The sequence below is a fragment of the Mercenaria mercenaria genome, chromosome 1 (genome assembly GCF_021730395.1).
Source record: "Mercenaria mercenaria strain notata chromosome 1, MADL_Memer_1, whole genome shotgun sequence".
In the NCBI taxonomy this organism is placed as follows: Eukaryota; Metazoa; Mollusca; class Bivalvia; order Venerida; family Veneridae; genus Mercenaria; species Mercenaria mercenaria.
The window spans coordinates 49,807,514-49,830,003 of NC_069361.1; the positions used below are offsets into that span (position 1 = coordinate 49,807,514).

Here is a 22,490-nt window from a genome sequence, read left to right on the forward strand (position 1 = left end):
CATTTTTATCACGTTGAAAGTGAGACTACGAAATTCGTGATCACGAGCATAATACAACTACTGTAACTAAAATTACTAACTTTCATTCATATAAGAATCCCTTGTAGATGTGTTTTATAAAAATGGAAGCCGGAAGGGCCAGGGATTCTTCAGGAATGGGGATGTCTTCCATTTTTGTTCACAAGTGTCACTAACATTTTCTAGAGGACTCGCCCATACTGGCAGCCGATGGAGGCTATATGCAAACTTAGATACACATATAGTTATGTCCGCTTTACAAGAAGCGTAAACACTTTTGTTTAATCAAGATCGATATATGATTGCAGATCTAGTACTGTAAAACACTAAAATTGAGAAATGGGTCCCCGGGACCTAGCTTTTCTTTCCTCCTCCAACTGATTTATTGCTCATAGGCCTAGTTCATGTAGTTTCGTTTAAAGGGCCGGTCCTAGGGGGGCGTGAGAGGTGTTTTCACATTTCATTACCTCTCAGACTCAATCAAACCGAGTCTGTTTTTATTCTTTTTGGTTCCTTCTTTGCTTCCAAAGGGTCTTTTTACAAATTTTATTCATAAAAGTCCGTTGTATGTATCTTTTACTGATTTGTTTTACCGTTGGATTTACCTATTACATCGGCTAGCGATTTAGGAGGTAAAAATTACAGAAAATTAAAGGTTTATTTACAAATGTCGGCTAATGTTTTCCTTTAAATACTTTTTAACCTTCAGATGTTTAAAAAAAATATCTTTAGTTTCGATAAGCTAACTATCTGCTGTATGACACAGTGCACGTAGATTAAGTAATCTTTTATCTAAGCAACAAACGCTTTTGAATTTTAATAGGTAGTATAATGGATTGAGTATAGAAAAGGCAAAATATGCTGTAGGCTGTCATTGTAACAATATTATATTTTACGAAAACACGTATTAAGCTAAACAATCGTTATCAAAGAAATAAAATAACACTGCAAAACACGGTTAACTAAATGACATTTTTCTTTTTACTTAAATATATGTTTGGGGCAGCCGAATCCTAAGACGGTACTTGATTGTTTTTTCCCATTGTGTGGGTGCGTTGATGCTTGTGAGTCTATAACGGTGCCCTACTGTTTTTTTATGGGTTGTTTACTTTTTTTATGTTATTCAATTGATCGCAGTTGTGTGTTTATCTTGGTACTAAATGTCTCGCTATGTGGTTTACGCATGAACATGGCATGCCCTCGTATATTCGTCCTTGTACAACTTTCCCTTCGGATTCCTTACCCCCACCCCCGACCCATTTCGCCCCTTACCCTTTCCTTCCCCTCCATCAATATTTTTGGATAAAATTTAAAATGTACTTGTTGGTGTTTGAGGCAACCCATCTGAAATATTTTTCCATTACAGCTTCTTTTGTTGTGGGGCCTACTATGCAAATGCGTGGCTCTGGGGCTGTGTTTTTAGTGCTATGTGCTTTCGAAGAAATCAACCCTTACCTATTATCGTTTGTTTTTCATACCTGTATATATAAACTGAACAGCAAAAGGAATATCAAAATGTTTAACTAGGGATTTTTACATAAAAAACACTTAAAAATTTTATAAATTGACTCACATTGTATTTGAATAACTTCACGTTGTTAAATCTAAAAATCGATCAACTTTGAAAACCAGTGTAGCCCCCCAAGAGCCTTTTTAAAAGGGAAAATTTAAGTGCGCGTGTAATTAACGATTTTCTTGTTAAACATTATTGTTATTTGAAACATTGATAATTTACTCAAAGCTGTATAAGTTAAACAAATTGTTGGTTGCGTGGCAGGATGAATTAAATTCAGCGAGATTGCGCGATTTGGGGTATTACAATGCAACAAACGCGCAGAAGAGATAGCCTAGAATTTTTAATATTAAGTTGTGCTTTAGATGATTTACCTTCAGGTTGACTTTTGTCTGTAACGATGAAGAGTTAGTTGGGTTATCTAGACATTATTACCCCATAAAATGTCTGTTCTGTTCTATTCTGTTCTGGTTTGATCACATTTCAGAAGGCGAATCAAAAGAGTATAAAATATTTCATACCATAATATTCTAAAAACTTAAAACATTTTCAACAGTACTTTTATATGAAACGAAAATTCTTCAATTATATATATATATAAATTTCAGGTTTAATTGAAATACTACTTTTATGATAGACAAAAAAGTTAAATTTTTTTACCTGTAAAAAACTAATAAAACCAAGGCATGATAAATAATATGTTGTCCTCCATTTTGTTTTCTTTGTACCACACTGTCAGACGACCCGTATACTGTTTTTCTATTTTTAGATAATTATACCCGTAAGCAATGTATTGGATAATGACGAGGATCTCGTCAATATAAAGGTGTAAATTTAGTGTTTAAGACGATGTATAAGCGTTGCATGAAATACAATAAAAATAAAGTTTACTGCGTACTTTTATGTTAACAAATACAGGGGGGAATACCATTTCTGGATATCGCACTATTCAATAATGGGTTGTTTTTTCTTTCTTAAAAAAATTGCCTTTTAATCATAAAATAATGATTATTACTTATGATGTAAACAAAAATATGGGTTTTTTCGAGGAGTTCTAAATATAAAAGGGGAAATATTTTTTTATAATGTTAAGTATACATTCTCATATTTTCCCAAATAAATGTCTTTCAAGTTTGAATACAATTTTATATAGGAACTTCCATTCACGTGTCAAACCGCTCCAAAATAAACATCGTTGAGCCGCACCACGAGAAAACCAACATAGTGGGTTTGCGACCAGCATGGATCCAAACGAGCTTGCGCATCCACGCAGTCTGGCAGGATCCATGCTGTTCGCTTTCAAAGCCTGTTGCAATTAGAGAACTGTTAGCGAACAGCATGGATCCTGATGTTGATCCTGATCAACTATATTTGTTTTCTCATTGCACGGCTCTTTTATTATACTTCGCGCTTTTGTCGGTGTATACAGTCATTGTTGATACCTGTTTGGATCAAGGCATCACATTGATTACAATTATCTCCGTTCTAGAACATGTTGAACGTACTTTATGTTGACAGTTCTAAGGTTCTGAAAGAAAGCAGAATAAATTTTAATATTTTAAGCTATAATACAAGCCAAATGAATTACATCTGCTACATAAATGATTTTATTTCGTGAACAATTTAGGCCAAGGCAAATCCTTTCGTAGTAAAAAGCTACCTGGATACATAATACAAGAATGGTTTTGAACAAATAAAGACATTTATTTAATCTACTTACAGAATTACACAAACTGTATCTTCTCTTTAGGTAACTCTCAGTGGTATATGCAATTAAGCAAGATTCGCCAAATAACAAAATACTGCTGTATTTCAAGCGAGATACAAATGTATTGTAGAATGCAATACACACATGCACAACTACATAATTATAACGGCGATATATGACCATTTTGGGTAGAGTTCGCAGTAAACCAACTCCACTCACTCCCCACTCACTATATAATTATATAACATAATCAATGACAGATTAAGACTTTAAAAAGTAGTTGTATGAGACACCGTAGTATTTCAGTACACAATGACTCATTTAATAATACTGATATTTCATTTCTTCGAGCCTCAGTCCGGTATGATTTATGTTTTGATACGCCTTTTTAGTGCAATACGCAATCTTCAAAGTACGGAAGGTAATAAAGCAAATAACATTAACATAAGCATGCCATTACTGTTTCGACGTATGTATCAATAGTTTTAGATATTGTTTGTGGTGGTGTAATCCGGCGGAGGCTCTTGCTATTTCCGCGCTCCAGGCACCAGATTTGCTGTCTGTATTTGCAGGGGGTATGCACCAACATTGATGAATCCAGTTTGGTCCAAAGCTTGTGATGGTACTGTCTACATGCCATGAACTGAAACATGATATCTACCTTCAATGTTTTATCAGGATCAGTAATTTCGTGTCGTGTTCCTGGATCAGCAATTTGTGTCGTGTTCATAATTCTGTTTTAAATTTAAATTCCCTTTTAAGATTAGGGAAGCTGTCGCGCTGGCCATTTCCGAAATTTTTGTTAAACATTTCGCAAACTGACCTGTACAAATTTCTTTGATGTAACTGCGTAGAAAATGTCTTTTTCCTTGGATCTCTTAAACCCTTTAAATGGTTATATGACTGATATGTTTCTTTTTAAATCTATATTTTGGTACATTAGTGTTTTGTTAACAGAAAAATTATCTTTTCTTTGGGGTGAATTTGTCGTTTGCATTTTTGGCTGCGTACTCTATGTTATTTTGAACGTGTATATGTGTATGAAAGATACCTATAAAAAAATTGGCATGAAATAATATAAAAAAGTGATATAACTATCCTCAGCTGCATTTTTCTCTAATCTGTTGTTTCTGGGTAAGAATGATAATTACTTTAAGGATGTATAGAAATACGGGTATAAGTATTTGGTAAAACAAAAAATATGTTCGTATTCGTCATCAAATATAATATGCAAAAACACCATAATACAAAGTAACCGTAAAAATTAATCCACATTTCTCCGCTTGTTTTCAACATTTGTTTAAAAAACATGCATGCATGCGCATGATGAAAATTTATATATCAAGCTTTAATTTGTTTTGGGTTTTAAAAACCCACACGATCTAGTGACCTACTTTTTCACCCACAAAAACTTCTTAAAAATCATTCTAAAATCAAAACAATACAGGTAAGGCCTTTTTTCCGGGTAACATGCTAAGAAAAATTAGGGTAGTAGGTCGGATTTTTTTTTTTTGCATTTTCTTTTTTTAAAGGAAATACTTTTCAGAATTTATTTTTGTGCCCAAAAATGAATACAAATAAGGGGGTTGCTTTAGAGCATCAATAAGTTGATTTCTAACATCACTGGCCATATTTAAAGCATAAAAAGTGCAGTTTTGCAACATTTTGTAAAATGTTGAAAAAATATTCTCCAAGGCCATAAAAACATTTAGGGTCGGGCCAAAAATTTAGGATAGGTCGGGTTACCCGGGAAAAAAACACTTTTTACGCCCTTCCTGAATAAATGTGTTTTCAAAACTTCATCTGCAACTTTTCAGTCAAATCTTTTCAGCATAGTTTTAGGAATATAGAGGGAATAGCTTCCTTACACGTAGAAACAAAATGTTAATGATACTTTACTTAAATACATTGATTTATGTACATTTGGCTACATTATATCAATCCTGTTTAAACATTAAACACTTGACTGGGTTTATATTTGTACTGTCAGTTTGTAACTAGTATTTTTCATTTTCATGTTCTTCATGGGAAGCATGTTAATTTACCATCATGGAAATAAATGGGTTATTAACAGTACTTGATGGGATGCTGTATTCGGCTCGATGGATTTGCCAGATCGGATCCACGAGGCCGGCAAAGCGTTTGGAGTGTGATCCGACCTTGCAAAATCCACGGAGCCGAATAAAGTCCCAGATCTAGCTACTGTTATAATAACCCTTTTTTATATACCTTTTTCCATTTTGATTCTTGTTTTGTTCTTGAACGAAATCTTCAAAGTTTATCGAATTTTAAAAGGAACTTGTGAAGTTTTTATGTGCGCCTTTTATAGAAATGTGTCAGGTCATGCATATTAATGGAAAATAGCCGGCAGCATACAATACGGAAGGTACAATACGGAATTTAAAAGGTACAATACGCAATTTTTGTCTGTTCATATTTAATTGTGAAATACAAGCCGATTTTTTACAGAATTAATATAGGTAAAAATTTAAAAAAGAATAAAGCTATTTTGGGGCCTCTTTACATGTAACGCCTTTTTTCAACAGCATTACATTTTACTTTAAATTCTCTATTCACAACAAGTCGCAAGTTACTGCCAACATGAATCAGAGACACAATTGGCTTTATCAAATAGTTCAAAGAACATGCGCCCGCACGGGGATCGAACTCACAACTCAGCGATCCACAGATCTGTGCTCTTCCATTTAAGACTACATGTTAAGTTGAATTGTTTATTATTCCCTAGAAAAAAAAATAAAAGGGAAATGCTTACTTGTTGCTGTTACACTTGCAGGTTGAAACCTGTCCGGCTGTCCATGAGACTTCTAAAGGCAACATATAATAACAAACGCTGTAACAACAGCCCAAAAACAAGAACAAGCGATCCAATATTCGCCAATAATAGGTCCCCGTTATGCAAATAGAAATACAGTATCGAAGTATTTTGATCCATAGTTTCTAGAAAATGAAAAAAAAAAAAAAACCTTTAAAAGGGGAAAAAGGGTTGCATAATCCTAATTTTTACGAGGGGCGTTCAATAAATAAGTTAACTCCGTATGTTGTTCCGTAACCCGGTTGTTTATTTTATTGCGGTTTTTCGGCACATTATTAAGCATCATCTTTACATAAAGATTTTAAAACTTAATAAAAAACTGATAGCAGTTTTTAAATGGGGTGTGTATTTTTTACTCGAAAAAAGAGGTTAAACAAGCCTCTGCAATTTTGTCAGGCGTGATGTTCATCGTGTATTATTAAAATTAAGTTAAAACTAACTTTTAATGCTCTATGCAAAATAAGCTCTTACAACTTTGATTAATCGCTCTCGAGACCCGAGGTTTAGATGTTTTAGTTCTGTTTGTAAAATAAAAAAAAGTTAGTAGTTAAAACAAACTCAACGCATCGCAAATTGCTGTACCCCGTAGGAAAATGAGAGAATTTTGTGATTTACAAGTAATTTTATTTTTCTGAGACCTGGATGCCCAGGACAAACTTAAGTTATAATTATGTTTGCTATGAGTACATTACACTAAAAACTATTTCATTTTACATTGAATCTACCGAATTTTTTCATTCTAATTGTTGTTTTATTTTTCATTTAATTGAACTGCTTATTATGAGCCAAAAATCGCATTTAAAAATAACCACCAGTTAGGAACTTCATAAAATTTTTATGTAAAAATAGACAGTTTGAGAATTTCTCTAGCTTAAAACATGCTCCTCGTGAAAAACATTGGGACATTCATGATTTTAACATGTTTTTACTTAAAACTTATAGAAAAAAATTGAATACAATATTTTGTTCACTATTTTTGACCGTCAAGGCTGAAATTAAAAAAAGTATATTATCTATTTCAGGTTTCCACTTGGAAAAAAAATGTCTGAAATCAATTATTTCTTTGTTTCCAGGGACATTTTTATAACATACTATTTGGAATTAGTGAAAAATGTTTAGTTTTAATGAAATCAACAATTTTATGTGCGCGCATCATCAAAATCTCGCGAGACGGGAGTTAAAACAAAATGGGAATGAATGCAAGGGCAGGGACGAATATTGGACCTCCGACGACATCATTTTTTTTTCAGTAAGACAGCATTTAAGACACATAAATATAACAATTCTATATAGGCCTATCCGATCAATTTTCTTACATTTTTTTCCAGACAAACAACCCCCTTAGTTGAATAGCATCTAGAGGCAAAATGCTATTTCAAAGAGAGAAATAAGAGTGAAGCATTCAGTCAACAATGCATTGCTTGATTTTGACACGGATTCTGTGATTGTAAACATAACCTCTTTATCTAATCAGCTTACGTGTCAGACTCCTACGGTCCTCCCAACACTTTTCTTCAACCAACCAAAAGCTGCGTTTCAATAACAAAATCTGACCTGCAGCTTCATCGTGGCTACCAATATCTCCCCGTACATTCAATTAGTACTGTTACATTTTGATGTTATCAGCTCATTCAGCAAGACGTTAATGACGTTTCTCAACACGATTACTTCGGCCTTGGTGGCTCCGAAACTCCAGCTTTCAAAGTTTTGTTTATTGTATAATCACCCATTGGATATGATGTCTGCTGTTTGTCTTTTGGCAGTTTCTAAGTTTGTTTAGTTTTGCCTATTGTTTTCTCATTCAGCGCAAACCCATTTTTGAACTGGGAACCACAAGCCGCTTTTTGTGACACGCAACTGTATCATTTAAGTTTCCATGTGCACCGCTGTATGATCACATTGACGGATACTCTGAATTGTTCCTCTTTTTACTTTTAGCATGCGTAAATGTTCAGTTCTGCTCAACGCGGTGCTAGTGGGCATGGGCGGTAGCATGTATTTGCACTACTATCTTTGAACAAGTATCGGCTTTGTGAGGCATAACCGGTACTAAAATTATTCCACAAAACCAGGTTATTTTATTAAATACAGAAAATGAAAGAGAGACGGTTTTAAGCAACAAATCAGTGTCCGTAAAAATTGTAACTATAATATGTTATACCGTTAAACATGATAACGCACAGGAAAACAAAACCACACAAAACAGGCAAACATTCGATGGGTATCATCTAGACTGTAGATAGAAGCCCTTGATATTGTGAATTTGTCTTGGAATTGAACTGATACATCTGTAATTATAGTAAAACACCGCTCGCTCGAGGTCGCCAGGGCATGAGCAAAATGCTGGAGCTATCAATTGTTTCGAACGACCCGAACATTGACCAATATAAGAAGAAAATTGTTTTACCGACGACCATTTGCAGAGTTAACAATAATACGAAAAAATAAAATACTTGTGACATTTTCAGAAAAAAAGAAGACCATATTACAATCGTTATCTATGATAGAAGTTTCAATGCGAATTTTGTAAATGGCACATGTGAAGGACAACAAGGACTTTTTGTATTTTTATCAACAAGTGCATATCAAAATTATTGTCTCAATTTTATGAAAAGGATATTATTTCCTTTATTTGCATGCAAGCACCTTCTTATTAAAATAATAAGATCTCATAACATTCTTCTCGATCCCACAGACAAGAAGTTTTATGTCATCAGTATTTGATCGGTATTTGATCAAAAGAACTTTTTTCAACTTCTTATGAATAATTCATCTCATCATCAGATTAAAGATACTGACAAACAAACATTTAGGGTTGTCGTGGAATAGACCACGCAATTCCTACGGTGTGTGAAAAGTTTTATTAACAAATACATTTTGACCACCGAAGGTTGGAACAATTTCAACTGCTCGAGTTTTCTAGAAGCAGCAAAGAGTAAATTTATACACAGGGACCAAGTGGTATGCTCGAGTGATCGAGTTCCGAGCTATGGTAATTTCACTCGAGCGAGTTGTGTTTGACTGTATTGTTTGTAGGTAAGAACACTTCTATATCACTTAGAAATAATTTTTAAGGGAAGTACATTGGCATACACGATTAATTCAATTTCAGCGTAAAATGCTAACACATGGAATAAAGATATAAAGCCTAAAAGATATACCTATTTAAAGTTCATCATTTGTATGAGATTAGAATTTCGTTTTGACATGATTAGACTGATAAATGTTTTTCAATACTCGTGAATATAGAAAAACATACAAGGTAAGTGCAAATTTCCTGGAAGCATGAGCACAGCAAACAAATCAAAATATAATAGGTAAGGGTAGATTTCTCGGAAGCACAGAGCACCAAAAACACAGCCCTATAGCCACGCATTTACATAGTAGACCCACAACAAAAAGAAGCTGAAATGGAAAAATATTTCAGACGGGTTGCTTCAAACATCCAACAAGTACATACTAATATAAGCTAAATATTGATAAAGGGGAAGGAAATGGTAAGGGGCGAAATGGGGTCGGGGTGGGGGAGGAATCCGAATGGGAAAGTTGAACAAGGACAAATATACAAGGGAATGCCATGTTCTTTAAAAACAGTCGCACTTAAACGTAAACCACAATAGCGCAGACACTCATGTACCAAAGACAAACAAGCAACGACGATCAACTGAATTACATAGAAAAACGAACAAGCAACATATAAGAAAACAGTAGGGCACCGTTATAGACTCACAAGCTTACAAACGCACCCACACAAGTAGGAAAAAAACAATCAAGTACTGTCTTGGGATTCGGCTGCCAAAATAAAGAGGAGCCACGAAAACTTACTAAAAAGTAAAGTGGATGGGATGCAAAAAGTAGCGTAAATGCAAGGGAAAGGAGAGGGCAAAAGGGGGAGTAGGGCGGAGGAAAAACGCTTACAACAAACAAGAAAACATACGCAACACACAATACAAGACAGAAAAAACAACACAAACAACCTGTTGAAAATAGGGGCATGTTTCCGAATTTATAGTATTCCGGGTGTGTAAGTCAAAGTTTTAAAAGTGTTTTAAGGGGCGTATTGTATTTTTCTAATAGTTCAGACGATCTATAGTAAAATTTACTAAAAGCTTTCCGTAGCTTATGATAACGGTAACCCTGTTGTAACAATTTCTTGGTAATATGAAGAGCTCTTGCAAAACGAATAAGCTGTGAAATATAGACACCGCATGATGTTGCTCGAGGGACATCTCCATCAAGATGGGGAAAGTTGACAATTCCAAAATTAAAATCGTCCCTTTTATCATATATTTTCGTTTCTAGATTATTATACACAATTTTTAAATTTAGATCCAGAAATGACGCTTCTAAATCTGAAGTATTAGCCTTGTTAAGTTGTAACTCTTTAGGGTAAATATATTTCACCATTTCTGAAAGAGACACAGAAATTGGCCTGTAAAAAATGGGAGGCCGCACTAGTAGAAAAAATGACAACGAGGATAAAACGAACAGAAAAAGGAACACACTAGGCAGCCAGGGAAGGGCTCGATAGATATATCTATTTAAATTTTTGCTCTTTCTAAACCATATACTGCTTGCGAACATGAAGCGAAGGTAAAAGCTGGTCTTACTGTTATCATATTTGCAGTTTGTAGATCTATCGATCATCAATTTTCATTTTCGAATTCAAATCTGTTGTAACTTATAGCGCAAAAGTGATCAGTGCGTACGGACATAACAACTAGTGTCAGTAATACTATATTGATTATTTCAAATATTTATATTTTTAACTGTACTTGCAATGGTTTCACAACCGCATCGTATTGTCTTGATTACGCACGTGTATAGTGGGCATCCCATCGTTAAAGATTTCTATAGAAGAAATTGTGCAAGTTGCAAACTTAAAATCAACATTCTGACAATGAACTAAATTAATGCCATTCAGAAAAGGTTTAGCATAGGATGATCAATTAAATGTAAACATTCAAGTAGTATTTTTGAAGTTGGTGATCTTGTGTCTTAAAATAACTATCCAGATTTAAACAGTGTTTATTGTTAGGAGGAGGATTCCGAATGTCACCTTCGGACCTTACATTAGCAATGAAATAGTACCTAGAAAACAAATCATGAATTGTTCACAAAGCTAGCTTGATGGCTTATTTTTTTTGAAAATAGACACCTTATGCGGGTTTCAAACATGCAAAGATACAATCGGATACGAGCTCAAACCATATATCAAAGATACACTTAGATATAAAATTTACATTTGAAAAGTATGGCTAATATGTTTGATATGTACATTGTAAATGTCAAGGCATAGTACTTGAATACGAAAATTGGGAGGAAATATGTAGACGGACGAGCATTGGAACATTATTTCTAGGCCCTGGGTTCGATTCCCGTTCTGGCGGCACATACATCCTATGACAAAAAAATACAATTAACACTACTAAGCAAACGGTTTATAATCAGGTAGAATGTATGTTTATTGCAAACAAAGTATAAATATATATCATTTATACAAAACATAAAGCCAGTGATAAATATACATTTATACTAATTAGATGTTTTAGATTTAGAGCTCCACTTCAGGAGAATCATTCAGCCACAAACACCAAGCTGCGACACAGTCAAACAGGAGGTCCAAGATAGCCCTAGGTCACTTACCTGAGAAACAAACCGTAACAGTGTAAACATATTTCACCTAGTAATTTAATGGAAACAAATGTTCTGGCCAATTTTCATTAGGATTTGACAAAAAATGTGGTCTCTTTTTAACCCCAGATGTCCCATAATCAGACTTGACTTAGATTTCATCAAGGCAATCAAACCAAATTGTATGAAGATCAATTGAAAAATACAGCCTTTATCGCTTACACAAGTTTTTCCTAGACTTGACCTAGTGACCAACTTTTAGACTCCAGAGAACTTATATTCGAACTCAACCTACAAACATTCTGACTAAATCCTATAAAGATCTCGTCTATCGCATACACAATGTTTATTTTTGATTTGACCTAGTGACCCAGTGTTTGGCTCCAGATGACCTATTTTCCAACTCAATATACATTGCTGTCGATTTCATCTAGGAAATTATTCTTACTAATTGCATAAATAATATTTATAAAGATCTATTGAAAAATGCAGCCTCTATTGTATACACAAGGTTTTTTCTTTGATTTGACATAGCGACCTACTTTATAAAGCCAATCATTCTGACTGAGTTTTATGAAGATCTATTGAAAAATGCACGTATGGCATACACAATGTTTTTCTTTTATTTGACATAATGCCTTAGATTTTTACCTAAATGACCAATATCCTAACTCTACCTAGATTTTATTAAGGCAATCATTCGAACTAGATTGTACGAAGATCAGTTGAATAATACATACAAAATGCTTTTCTTTGATTTCACCTGGTGACCTAGGCTTTGACCCAAAATTATACCGTATTCAAACTCGACCTAAATAGTATCAAGACAATCATTCTGACCTAATTTCTTGAAGCTCAATTGAAAACTACAGGCTCTATCGTATACACAAGGTTTTTCTTTGATTTGACCCAGTGACCTAGTTGTCGACGAAAAATGTCCCATATTTGAAATCGACCTAGATATTATCAAGAAACATGACGGACGCTGGACACCGAGCGATCACATGAACTCACCTGATCATTGCTTAGGAGAGCTAAAATGATATTGTGCATATTATATGAAGAAGCCATCCAGCTGGCTTACTTAAGGTCGGTTTTTCTACCTAGATGGCCACCAGCAATGAAATAAAATACCCAGGGCACCTGCGCTCTTCCTCTGACATCAAAGCTAGAAAATCCCCTTATGACCTAAATTTGTGTCGGTGCCTCATTATACCTAGCAATGTAATGTGCATGCAAGTTCCTACAGCAATGACCTAGCACTTTTCTTCTACGAAAAATACCAGTGTAAGACTATGTATTTCAAGCTCGATGTCGAAGAATTTGTTTGCATAAAAACAAAACAAATGTCCCACTCTGATGTTAAAGTTTCTAATGACATTAGTTTTGTTGGTAAATCAGAAGAGCAGCAGGAGAACTAAACAATCGGCCGATGTCTCGATTTAAAAAATGTTGCGCTAAATATAACATTCTTCGCGTGATACTGGAGATACTTTGAGGATAAACATTAAGAATATCTACCTTTATCCAAATCTGCTCACCGAAATACCATTTAGCAATTTACGCAGTGTTAATTTGCCTTTGGCGGCAATTTTGTTTTCGTAAATTACAACAGGAAAAAGTTTCGTTCCGCGTGAGAAAATAAATTGGAAATATTTGCAACGTGTGGGTATTTACATTTTTCAAAAAATAGTTTTGGCTGATTAAGTAGTCATGCATTAAATTAAACACTGAACGAAAATTCACTTTGTTATTTATCGTTGTATCAAAGTTAGTCTAGGAAGAATCGGCGAAATCTATATTGAACATTTTAAGGTCTTTGATAAAATTATCAATGAACACTTGTACGGGTCAAGTAACTTGTCAGAGCGAACAAACTATTTAAACGCACAATATACAGGTTGAAGATACATTGGAGTCTTCATGACATATTGTTGTATTCATCAAAACATCTTGGGCAATCCAGTTGCAATTTTAGACAATCCTACCACTAAGCATGTGCGGCGTGATAATGTATGAATGTAAATGATTATCTTTGTAAAAATTTGGTAAAATGTAACTAACAAAATATAATAAGTATGTAAACACATGTTATGTCGAAGATTTTGAACGTTTACTAGGGGAAGCCCCAAAATCCAGTGCACTAAGAGATTAAAAAAAACCTTCCTCACCTACACCCAAACTCGCAACATCTCTACCTGGTTCGTAGCTATGCACTCATATCTGGCGTAACGGTCTAAATCTTCCAGCTACGGCCCTGTCTAGTAATATATTTTGCATCTAAACGCATTCGTCTTTATGATAGATTGAGAGAAGACGTTATTTTGCAGAGATAATACCTAGAATTTTAAACTAGAAAATTTTAAAGCAATTTAACAATCATATTTAGTTGTTTAAATGTAGCATTTAAGACGGAATGCAAAACATATGTCTGATATGATTTTTGAATTATGTTTTTAAGACTTTTTTAAAAGTTTATTTTACCTTATTTGCATTACAGTTCTACTTATCAAGACATTGGTCAATATTTAATCTCCAATTCTAACTGCGTTGCTGTGGTAAACGTTGTAGGATAACTGCGATTATAGAAAGTTGCATTCGCTTTTGAAAAGTCATCCTTGTTTCATTTTCCCCTTCAACCCATTCCCATTTTTTTACACCCTTCCCCTCACTCTCCATTCTTTATATTTTACATGAAATCAAAATGTACTTGTTGGATTTTAGAAGCAACCCATCTGTAAATATTTTTCAGTTACAGCTTCGATTCGTTGTGGTGGGCCGATGCTCTGAGGTTGTGTTAATCTCCAATTCTAACTGCGTTGCTGTGGTTAACGTTGTAGGATAACTGCGATTATGGAAAGTTGCATACGCTTTTGAAAATTCATCCTTGTTTCATTTTCCCCTTCAACCAATTCCCCTTTTTCTACACCCTTCCCCTCACTCTCCATTCGTTATACTTTACATAAAATCAAAATGTACTTGTTGGATTTTAGAAGCAACCCATCTGTAATTTTTTCAGTTACAGCTTCGATTCGTAGTGGGCCGATGCTCTGAGGCTGTGTTTGTGGTGTTGTGTACCGAGAAATCTACCCTGACCTATCATCTTTTGTAAATGTTCAAAAATTGCTGTTTTACTATTATTCGTTTTCTAGTTTGACACTGATACGACTCTCTGACCCTCATTTTCTTCGATTGCCTTGCATAAAATAGCAAGACCGTCAATATCAATTTACAAATAGTATTACTTAGATAACAGAGAACGTTATTCTGTATTATGTATTTTTTCTTATATCTCGTTCATTTCTTAATTGGCTTACCTGTAAGTGACATCTGATAGGCATAGGAAATAGAGTTCAATATAATTGCACCTTTACTAATCCTACCAGGTGTTCTGTATAACAAAAGTGCTTCTAATGTGACATTTTGATATTAGCAAAACTGTATTATCTGCACTATTAATCACTTACTGGCATTTCATTTTATTATTGGCTTGTTAAAAGTTATTTTTTTACCATAATTTTATGTAAGTTGACAGAATCATAGGAACCATGTTCTGAAGGGTAAATCAAACACAAATGATTTAATCCTAAATGTTTGTGCTGTGTAAAAAAGTTTAATATTGTGTCTAAAACAGTTTTCGTTTTCCACTCAGTTGTGTAATTGCAAAGGAAGTAAATTAAAAGATTTCTCTGCTTATAAGTACAAGCTCAAGGCAAGAGTTGTCATTCTTTGTGGATCACAACTTTAAACTAAAAATTAAAAAGTCTGTTATTGATATTAACAAACCTATTATAAACTTCACATTTGTGAAATCATTTTTCGTTATGTCAAGGACTTGGAAAAATTTTTCCAGACTTTCTTTAATGTATAACTATCATTGAAAATTTTAGGGTCTATCTCTACATCTGAAATAAATCCTATATTTTTTTTTCTTTTTTTGATTTTTGATTTATCAGCCCGCTTAACACATGTTTGATGAATACAAATTAATGTAGAACCAAACTTTGGATCGGCGAATTATGTAACAGTCATGTATTTGTTACGTTTATTAGTAAATTATTGACATGTTAGAATATCATTTATTTCACAGGGAAAATATCAAATATATTTTTACTTGTAAAAAACTATACAATGGGCCAAACTAGTCAAAACTTGAAATAAAAGGAAATGTTGTATTTTCGCTATACAAAATTATCTTTCACTTCTGAACAAAATATCTTACATTTTCCTATATTGAAACAAACAAACCTCTTCTATATATTATGCATATATAGGGAATCAGATATGGTTAATCTTCACTGTCAGTTTATTCCAATTATACTAACAAACATATAGGGTTCAATACATTTGTAGTAACCAAGAGGCACCGTTTCCACTGAAATTGTTCTGTTTTATAGATATTATATATGGAACGCTGCATTTCATTCTGTGTATCTGTCACAAATGGACATACGGGCCTTATTTTATCTGTAATGTAAATGCAGGTATTGCATCATCTTTTTGTAAATTTTTGAGTTATTGAGGTAAATGTCAGATTTCACGCATAAAATACCTCTCATGTTTTTCTGTATTTCATAACTTAAATTTCCATGTAAATTTCATTAAATTCGGTTCAGTAACAAGAAAGTTGATATTTTATAAACTTCAGTAATTTATTTTTGTATCCCCAAAACCACTATAATGGGCCTCAAATTGTCAATTTCAATCCGCGCCAAAGTAGTTAGATTCCCCGGCTATATCGTGAATCCCGTGGAAATATAAATAGTCAAGAGTTTACGCATAGGCCGTGAATCCCATGAAATTTAGTATTTGGCGGGACATTACCCTTTAAATAGACTGGACTAGATATGCCTTGCGCACACCACCTTCCGACATTATAGACGAATCTATGTCTGAATTATTCTCTTGCTAGAAATTTATGCTCGATCGAGGTAAGAAATTTATTTGTTAGATTTTTGTATGATTTTTGCATTACGATTTTTATTTGGTAAATTTTTGTGCATTCTACAGAATTCTGTAACATTTACTTTTACGCATGTGATTTTAGCTAGTTTCGGTATGTCAGGATAATTTATTAAATTTTTCAGACTTTTGTAAATTATTTGGAAAGAGGAATCTAAAATGTTTCGTTTATATAAAATGTAAGACTTGTACTGAAATTTGTAACATGATAATTGTAAAGCACCGTTTCAAAACATATGTCAAACATTTCGTTGTTATGGAACGCCGATATTGTATTGCACTGTAATGTCTAAATCTATATGGCAAGTCTAGTACCATGTATGTAATATATTATTGTAATTTGAAATATTGTGCCAGTCTATAGCATATACATACAATGTCCGTTTTGTTGTATGGCATTAGATATTATATGGATGCCAACTATGATACTATGATATAACGTTTGATTTATATTGAATTTTGTTAATTTGTAGTTGTAAATAATAGCTGCAGTTTATCATATGTCCGTATCTGTAATGTTTCATCATATACTTTTCATATCTTTTTCATACTTTAACTTTAGTCTTTTAAGTAAGTAATTTTTGTAATAATGGAAGTAATTAGTGACGCATTTTAATCATGTGACGTCTGAACTTAGTAGCACATATGTTTTGTATAAGTAGCACGTATTATTTATGGGAGCCTACGGAGGTATGGTGTACCCAAAGGAGCAGTTATATGCCCTGACTTATTTGTTTTGCTATGGTGCTTACCATATGTTATATATTTTAGCTTCTTCCGCCAGACGATTTTCCTGGTGATGTCATAACCCGGAAGTACAATGCCCGAGGTTCACTTGTCTTCACTCGCCTGGATGTGATATTCCCAGCGCAGAGCTTACGTCCCATGGTTGTGCCGTAAACCGCAAAGACGATGATTTTTGTTATCCTCTGAAGTCAGCTCAGGGATGCAATCACCTACCACCATAGGGAGCCAATACGGAATCAACGTATTCACGGTTTAAAGGGACTTTATTTCAAGATACGTTTTGATATTGTTTGTGCTACTTAAAGTTCGCAATTAAATTAAAGAACTGTGACACGTCACTTTAGAATGGAACTGTAAGATCTTTTGTATCCGGAGATACTGAACTTTGATTTTTTTTTTGTTTTCTTATAATCAGTTTTTTTTTTTCATATCATCTATGCATTGTTAATAATCATCTGATGTAAATAAATTTGTAAATATTGTAAAGGGTGTTGATTTGTTCTGATGGTTACTGTCGCCGGTACGGCCTTTCCTGTCACAGTATCAAACATTGTTAATCGTCAAAAAATATTGTTATTATTTTCAAACCTTACATGTTTGTTGACACGAACAACAGTAACGTGTACACAGCACCATCCTTGTTAACGCTGAACAAGTAGATAATATAATACAACAGGTAAAATTATCAATTGGAAAGTAGCCATGGAAAATGGCATGCAGCCTTAACATGTGTTCATTATCATGATAGGTATTTCTTTAAACACACGATCACCAGATCAGTACAGCGTTATTCATGGCTACATTACTCGCGAAAACATCTGATATGCACAAGGTGAAATATCTTAATTACGGTAGATATGTAGGTTTGATGATGTTTGGAAATGGCGTAAAATTAATATCCGGATAAAATAGAAAAAAGCCTGGGTCCAATGTACGGAGGGAAGATCATTTCATTGATAAAAGGCAACTTGCGAGTGAAGATTTTTACAGCGACTATCCTGTCTTTCGAGAGAATATAATATGATCTTTAAATTTTTGACACGTTATATTATTCCAAATTACGTCTTCAAATCAGCTTCTTGAGCGTTGATCTCTTTTATCGTAAACATGTATTTCAATACCAAGCTCTTTACCTGTACATTGTATTTCACCTTATTATAGACCATATATGTATGTTTCATCACGGTCATGAAAAAATGTATTAAAATCTACATAATGACTGAAGAACAATTTCTTTCTGTGAAAAAAAGTTACAAAATTGTTATACTTCTGAAGGTTCTCACAATGTAATCGTGTTTTACGTCCAAAGTTTCAATCAAGTCCGGTACAACATTCAGCACGTGACACTATACATTATTGAGCCGAGTTGTCTAAGTTATTTTTAATATATTTTTAGATTTCTACATGGTAGATTTGTTTTCATCAGGACGTGCAGAATTACCCTAATACAAATACTTTCTTTATAATGAAAAATTGAAGTTATTTTCTTCCGGTTATGATACTGAAATTTGATGGTATTGAATTTTAGTATCATGTTTCTATTTCAGTTTACGAGTTGGCATGATAATTGGCATCATAATAGGTTCAATAACCCTTGTCGCAATGTTAGTAGCAGTATTATGTTACTGCTTGAAGTCTAGAGCACAGATAAAAAAAGGTATACTTTAAACACTTACTGAGCAATTGGTGGGTCAGCAATCAAAGACGAAGGCAAATAGTTTTGCATTATTGACTAGCAAGCTGGTTTTCCGACTGTTTTTTAATAATTTGTATTTTGCGTAGAAATATTGTTTGAAGTTGAAAACTATTTTCATTCCAGTTAGTTCAAACACATTCTTCAATGAAAAGAGCTGCCTCCCTGCTTTTCCATAGCAATATCTATTATGGATAATTTCTATAAAATAACGTCAAATCAATACATTTTACAAGCAAACTGTATCATCAAAATTGAAAGCAAAACAACACTTCACATTAAAGTGAACAAAGTTTTTTGATTGAACTTTGTTCTTGAATTTTACCCTCTGCCAAAACTGTGTCGATAAACAAGCCAAAGCTGCAACACCATCAACCCGCTTAGGGAAAATTTGTGTTAAGACAAGCTTAAATTAGAACAGAAAGCCAAATAGGGAAATAGGGAAGTAAGTTGAGTGACTACTTAAGGCCAATGTCTTCTTAATGCAGGGTTTGGCTAAGACATGTTTAATTTGTACAGGTTGTTGTTTGCTCTTCGAAAGTTTTAGTGATCTCATAGTTTAAAAACAGACTTAACAATGCAATTACTCCTAACAGAGGCATATTGAAAACAGCGAACCTTCCACTTACATGTTTCAGTGTAAAATTCGCCTGTTTATATATGTTTGTGGATATCCGACCTGAGTGATGTACACTACGCTTATGTTCCTATTTAGCACAAAAATACGCCGTCATTATTGTATATATTCAGTCTATCATATCCATCCTGAAAATTTAGGATCACAGAAGACATAATGAAAAATACTGGCAATATCCTTCCCTGTGTATAAATATAGTTCTATTTCAATTTTCTTTTAAATATAAGATAATGACTATAACATTTCTATGAATTTTGTAAAAACATTTTGCATTTACTAATTTCAGCTCAAATGAAAGGTATGCCAACGACAGATATAGTTTATGGACAACTGGCAGTTGATGGTGCAGTCAACTATCACTAATCAAAAAACACTAATTTAATGATGCTGAAAGAACATTTGTTTTTGTATGTATTCTATTCATTTGTTTTGTTTTGTTTTCACTAAACCTGTTTGCAAAGCTTTGTGTTACAAATCATTGTTTCATTCGAGCAACCATGCATGACGAAAACGAAACTGTTTGTCATATGTGAAAAACAAAATATATAATGCATCTAATATATTATATATTCACAAATGTTTATAATTGTTTTCGGTTTATCAACTTCCTGTTTACGTTTACTTCTTGCTATATTTAATTGTATTTCGTTTGTTTTGCAAATTAAACGCATTATGCTACATAGTTTTACTGCAATACATTTTACATTTTCAAACCTTTTTTATTTTATTTGTAACGTTAGTTGTACTTTACAGGGTGAAAGTCTTGCGATGATATTTAGATGAAAAAAAAATATGATTAAAAATTCAGAATTTGTCAGAGAAGAGTATCATTTAATTCCTTCACAGCTATATAACAATTTTTGTTGAAAATAAACTGCTGTATTATTACATTTACAATTTTTTACTAAATGTGATAACATGAAAAGAATTTACAGGTTTATAACATATTCATATCACAAAATCTGTTGCAATAAAGTGGTACCCGAACTAATAATATGTAAAATTTGCATGTCCATCTCATATGAAGAGGGGTAACATTTTTCTCGTCCCTTTGTCCATCATTCAGTCCTGTGACTTCTTTTAGGTTTAGCAGTATATACCGTGGAACCACAGAAATATTTGTTAAAGGAACAACATCTTGTACATGTCATGGTGAACAGAACTGTCCTGTTTTTACTGGGTACTTAGAATAACCCGCAGAAGTTGCCCCGATCCCCTTCAGAAAAGAATGCAAATTATGAAGAAATAAGGCTGAACCATATAAGAAAAATTCGTTAAACCTATTCATTTGAAACGTTGAAATTTAATTGCAAATGCATAAATTTTAAGATAAATGAGGTTTTAAAGGCACTCAGTCTTAAAATGTGGACCCTTATCCGGTAAATATATGTTTTATATTCTGTTTAATTTTCATGTTAGACGAATTCAGATTCAACGATTAGATGCTGTTTGACTAAACCATTAGGAGTAATATACAATGCGTAAATGAAACCTGGTAGATAGGTAGACGACAACATTTTACATGCTCGTTTCTTTTCACGCCGAAAGATATTTCAACTGTACCGTAATAAGTAAGTGTGAAAAGACCCAGTCACGCAGAGAGATAAGACAACATAACAACAAATTAGAACCCGAGATGGCTTGAAGTCGCAAGCATTCGTAGAAGATGGTCTTGCATAGTCGCACGACTAGATCTGGTTCGATTATTTTCAAGAGCTTGCTATCGACTAAATTTATCGTAGCTGATCTGACGTTAGAACTACGTAAAAGTAAATCACTTGACACATTATAAAAGAATCTTAAGACATTGTATTTCAGAGATTTCGTAGCATTGTTTTAATTTTTGTTTGATAACTGTTTATAATGCGAAAGTAGCAGGTGATAGCTTTTAAATTTCTGTAAAAGTTTTTACATTATATTCAGCATTTTTATTTCCACCAAGGTTTGTTTTATAAACCTACATGTTGGTAAGGCTTTTAGGGTAGGGAAATGTATAGTATTTCTTATTTAAATAGAATATGATAGCACTATTAACGGGGGGGAGGGGGGGGGGGTGTTGAACATCTATATTCAGCTCGTCTCGGTGTACCAGATGCTTTAAGCACTCATATTTGCAATAAGGGTAAAATTACCTCAAGGGGAGGGGTGCGGTCATGACTTTCTGTAAGAACAAGGGTGTTATTATTATTACTGTCATTATTAATATTGTCATAAAAACTATTATTATTATTATTATGTACAACGCCATTGATATATATCATTGTATAAAAATAGGCGCTTAATCGAAATATTCAGTTTCAGTTTCAGTAGATTTTTAAAGTATTCTAGGGACATAAAAGGTGTGCAGTAAGTCGTTACTCTCAGAAACATATAAGTGGAAGTATCCGTTTCCTTTTCCACTCTCAAGGACCAATAGTCACACTTCAGATGATGATCAGCGTTTGATATCCACGCTTCGATAACGCTCTTAGAACTGATGCTTTTGCCTGCCGAGAACTCAGTTTATATCGGTCGGCTTCTTGCAAAACTTAGCCTGTAGCAAGCCATATAAATGGTGCTTGACAGTCATAGGTATAACTGTGGCAGTGCTCTACTGAACCCCACGAAAGCAAACTACGACTTGACTAAACATCTTTAGGTAGACCAGAGGATGGATTGTAGATGTTAATTGCAGTTCCAATGTGACTGAATTTAGTCAATTTGTTTGAACAGTGTGAAATTTTACGTGTTCAAGCGGGAAGTTGG

At 33.7% G+C, this 22,490-nt stretch overlaps 1 protein-coding gene across 1 annotated transcript in view; it reads left to right on the top strand.

The window, feature by feature from the left end:
• The window catches only part of LOC128558240 (uncharacterized), a 43,833-nt gene extending 23,198 nt beyond the window's left edge, over positions 1–20,635 (top strand). The window contains exons 3-4 of the mRNA XM_053547128.1: positions 18,963–19,072; positions 20,032–20,635. Of these exons, the coding sequence (XP_053403103.1) occupies positions 18,963–19,072; positions 20,032–20,108 (187 nt within the window). The 3' untranslated portion in view covers positions 20,109–20,635. The remainder of the gene's footprint in view (positions 1–18,962; positions 19,073–20,031) is intronic.
• Positions 20,636–22,490: the final 1,855 nt, after the last annotated feature.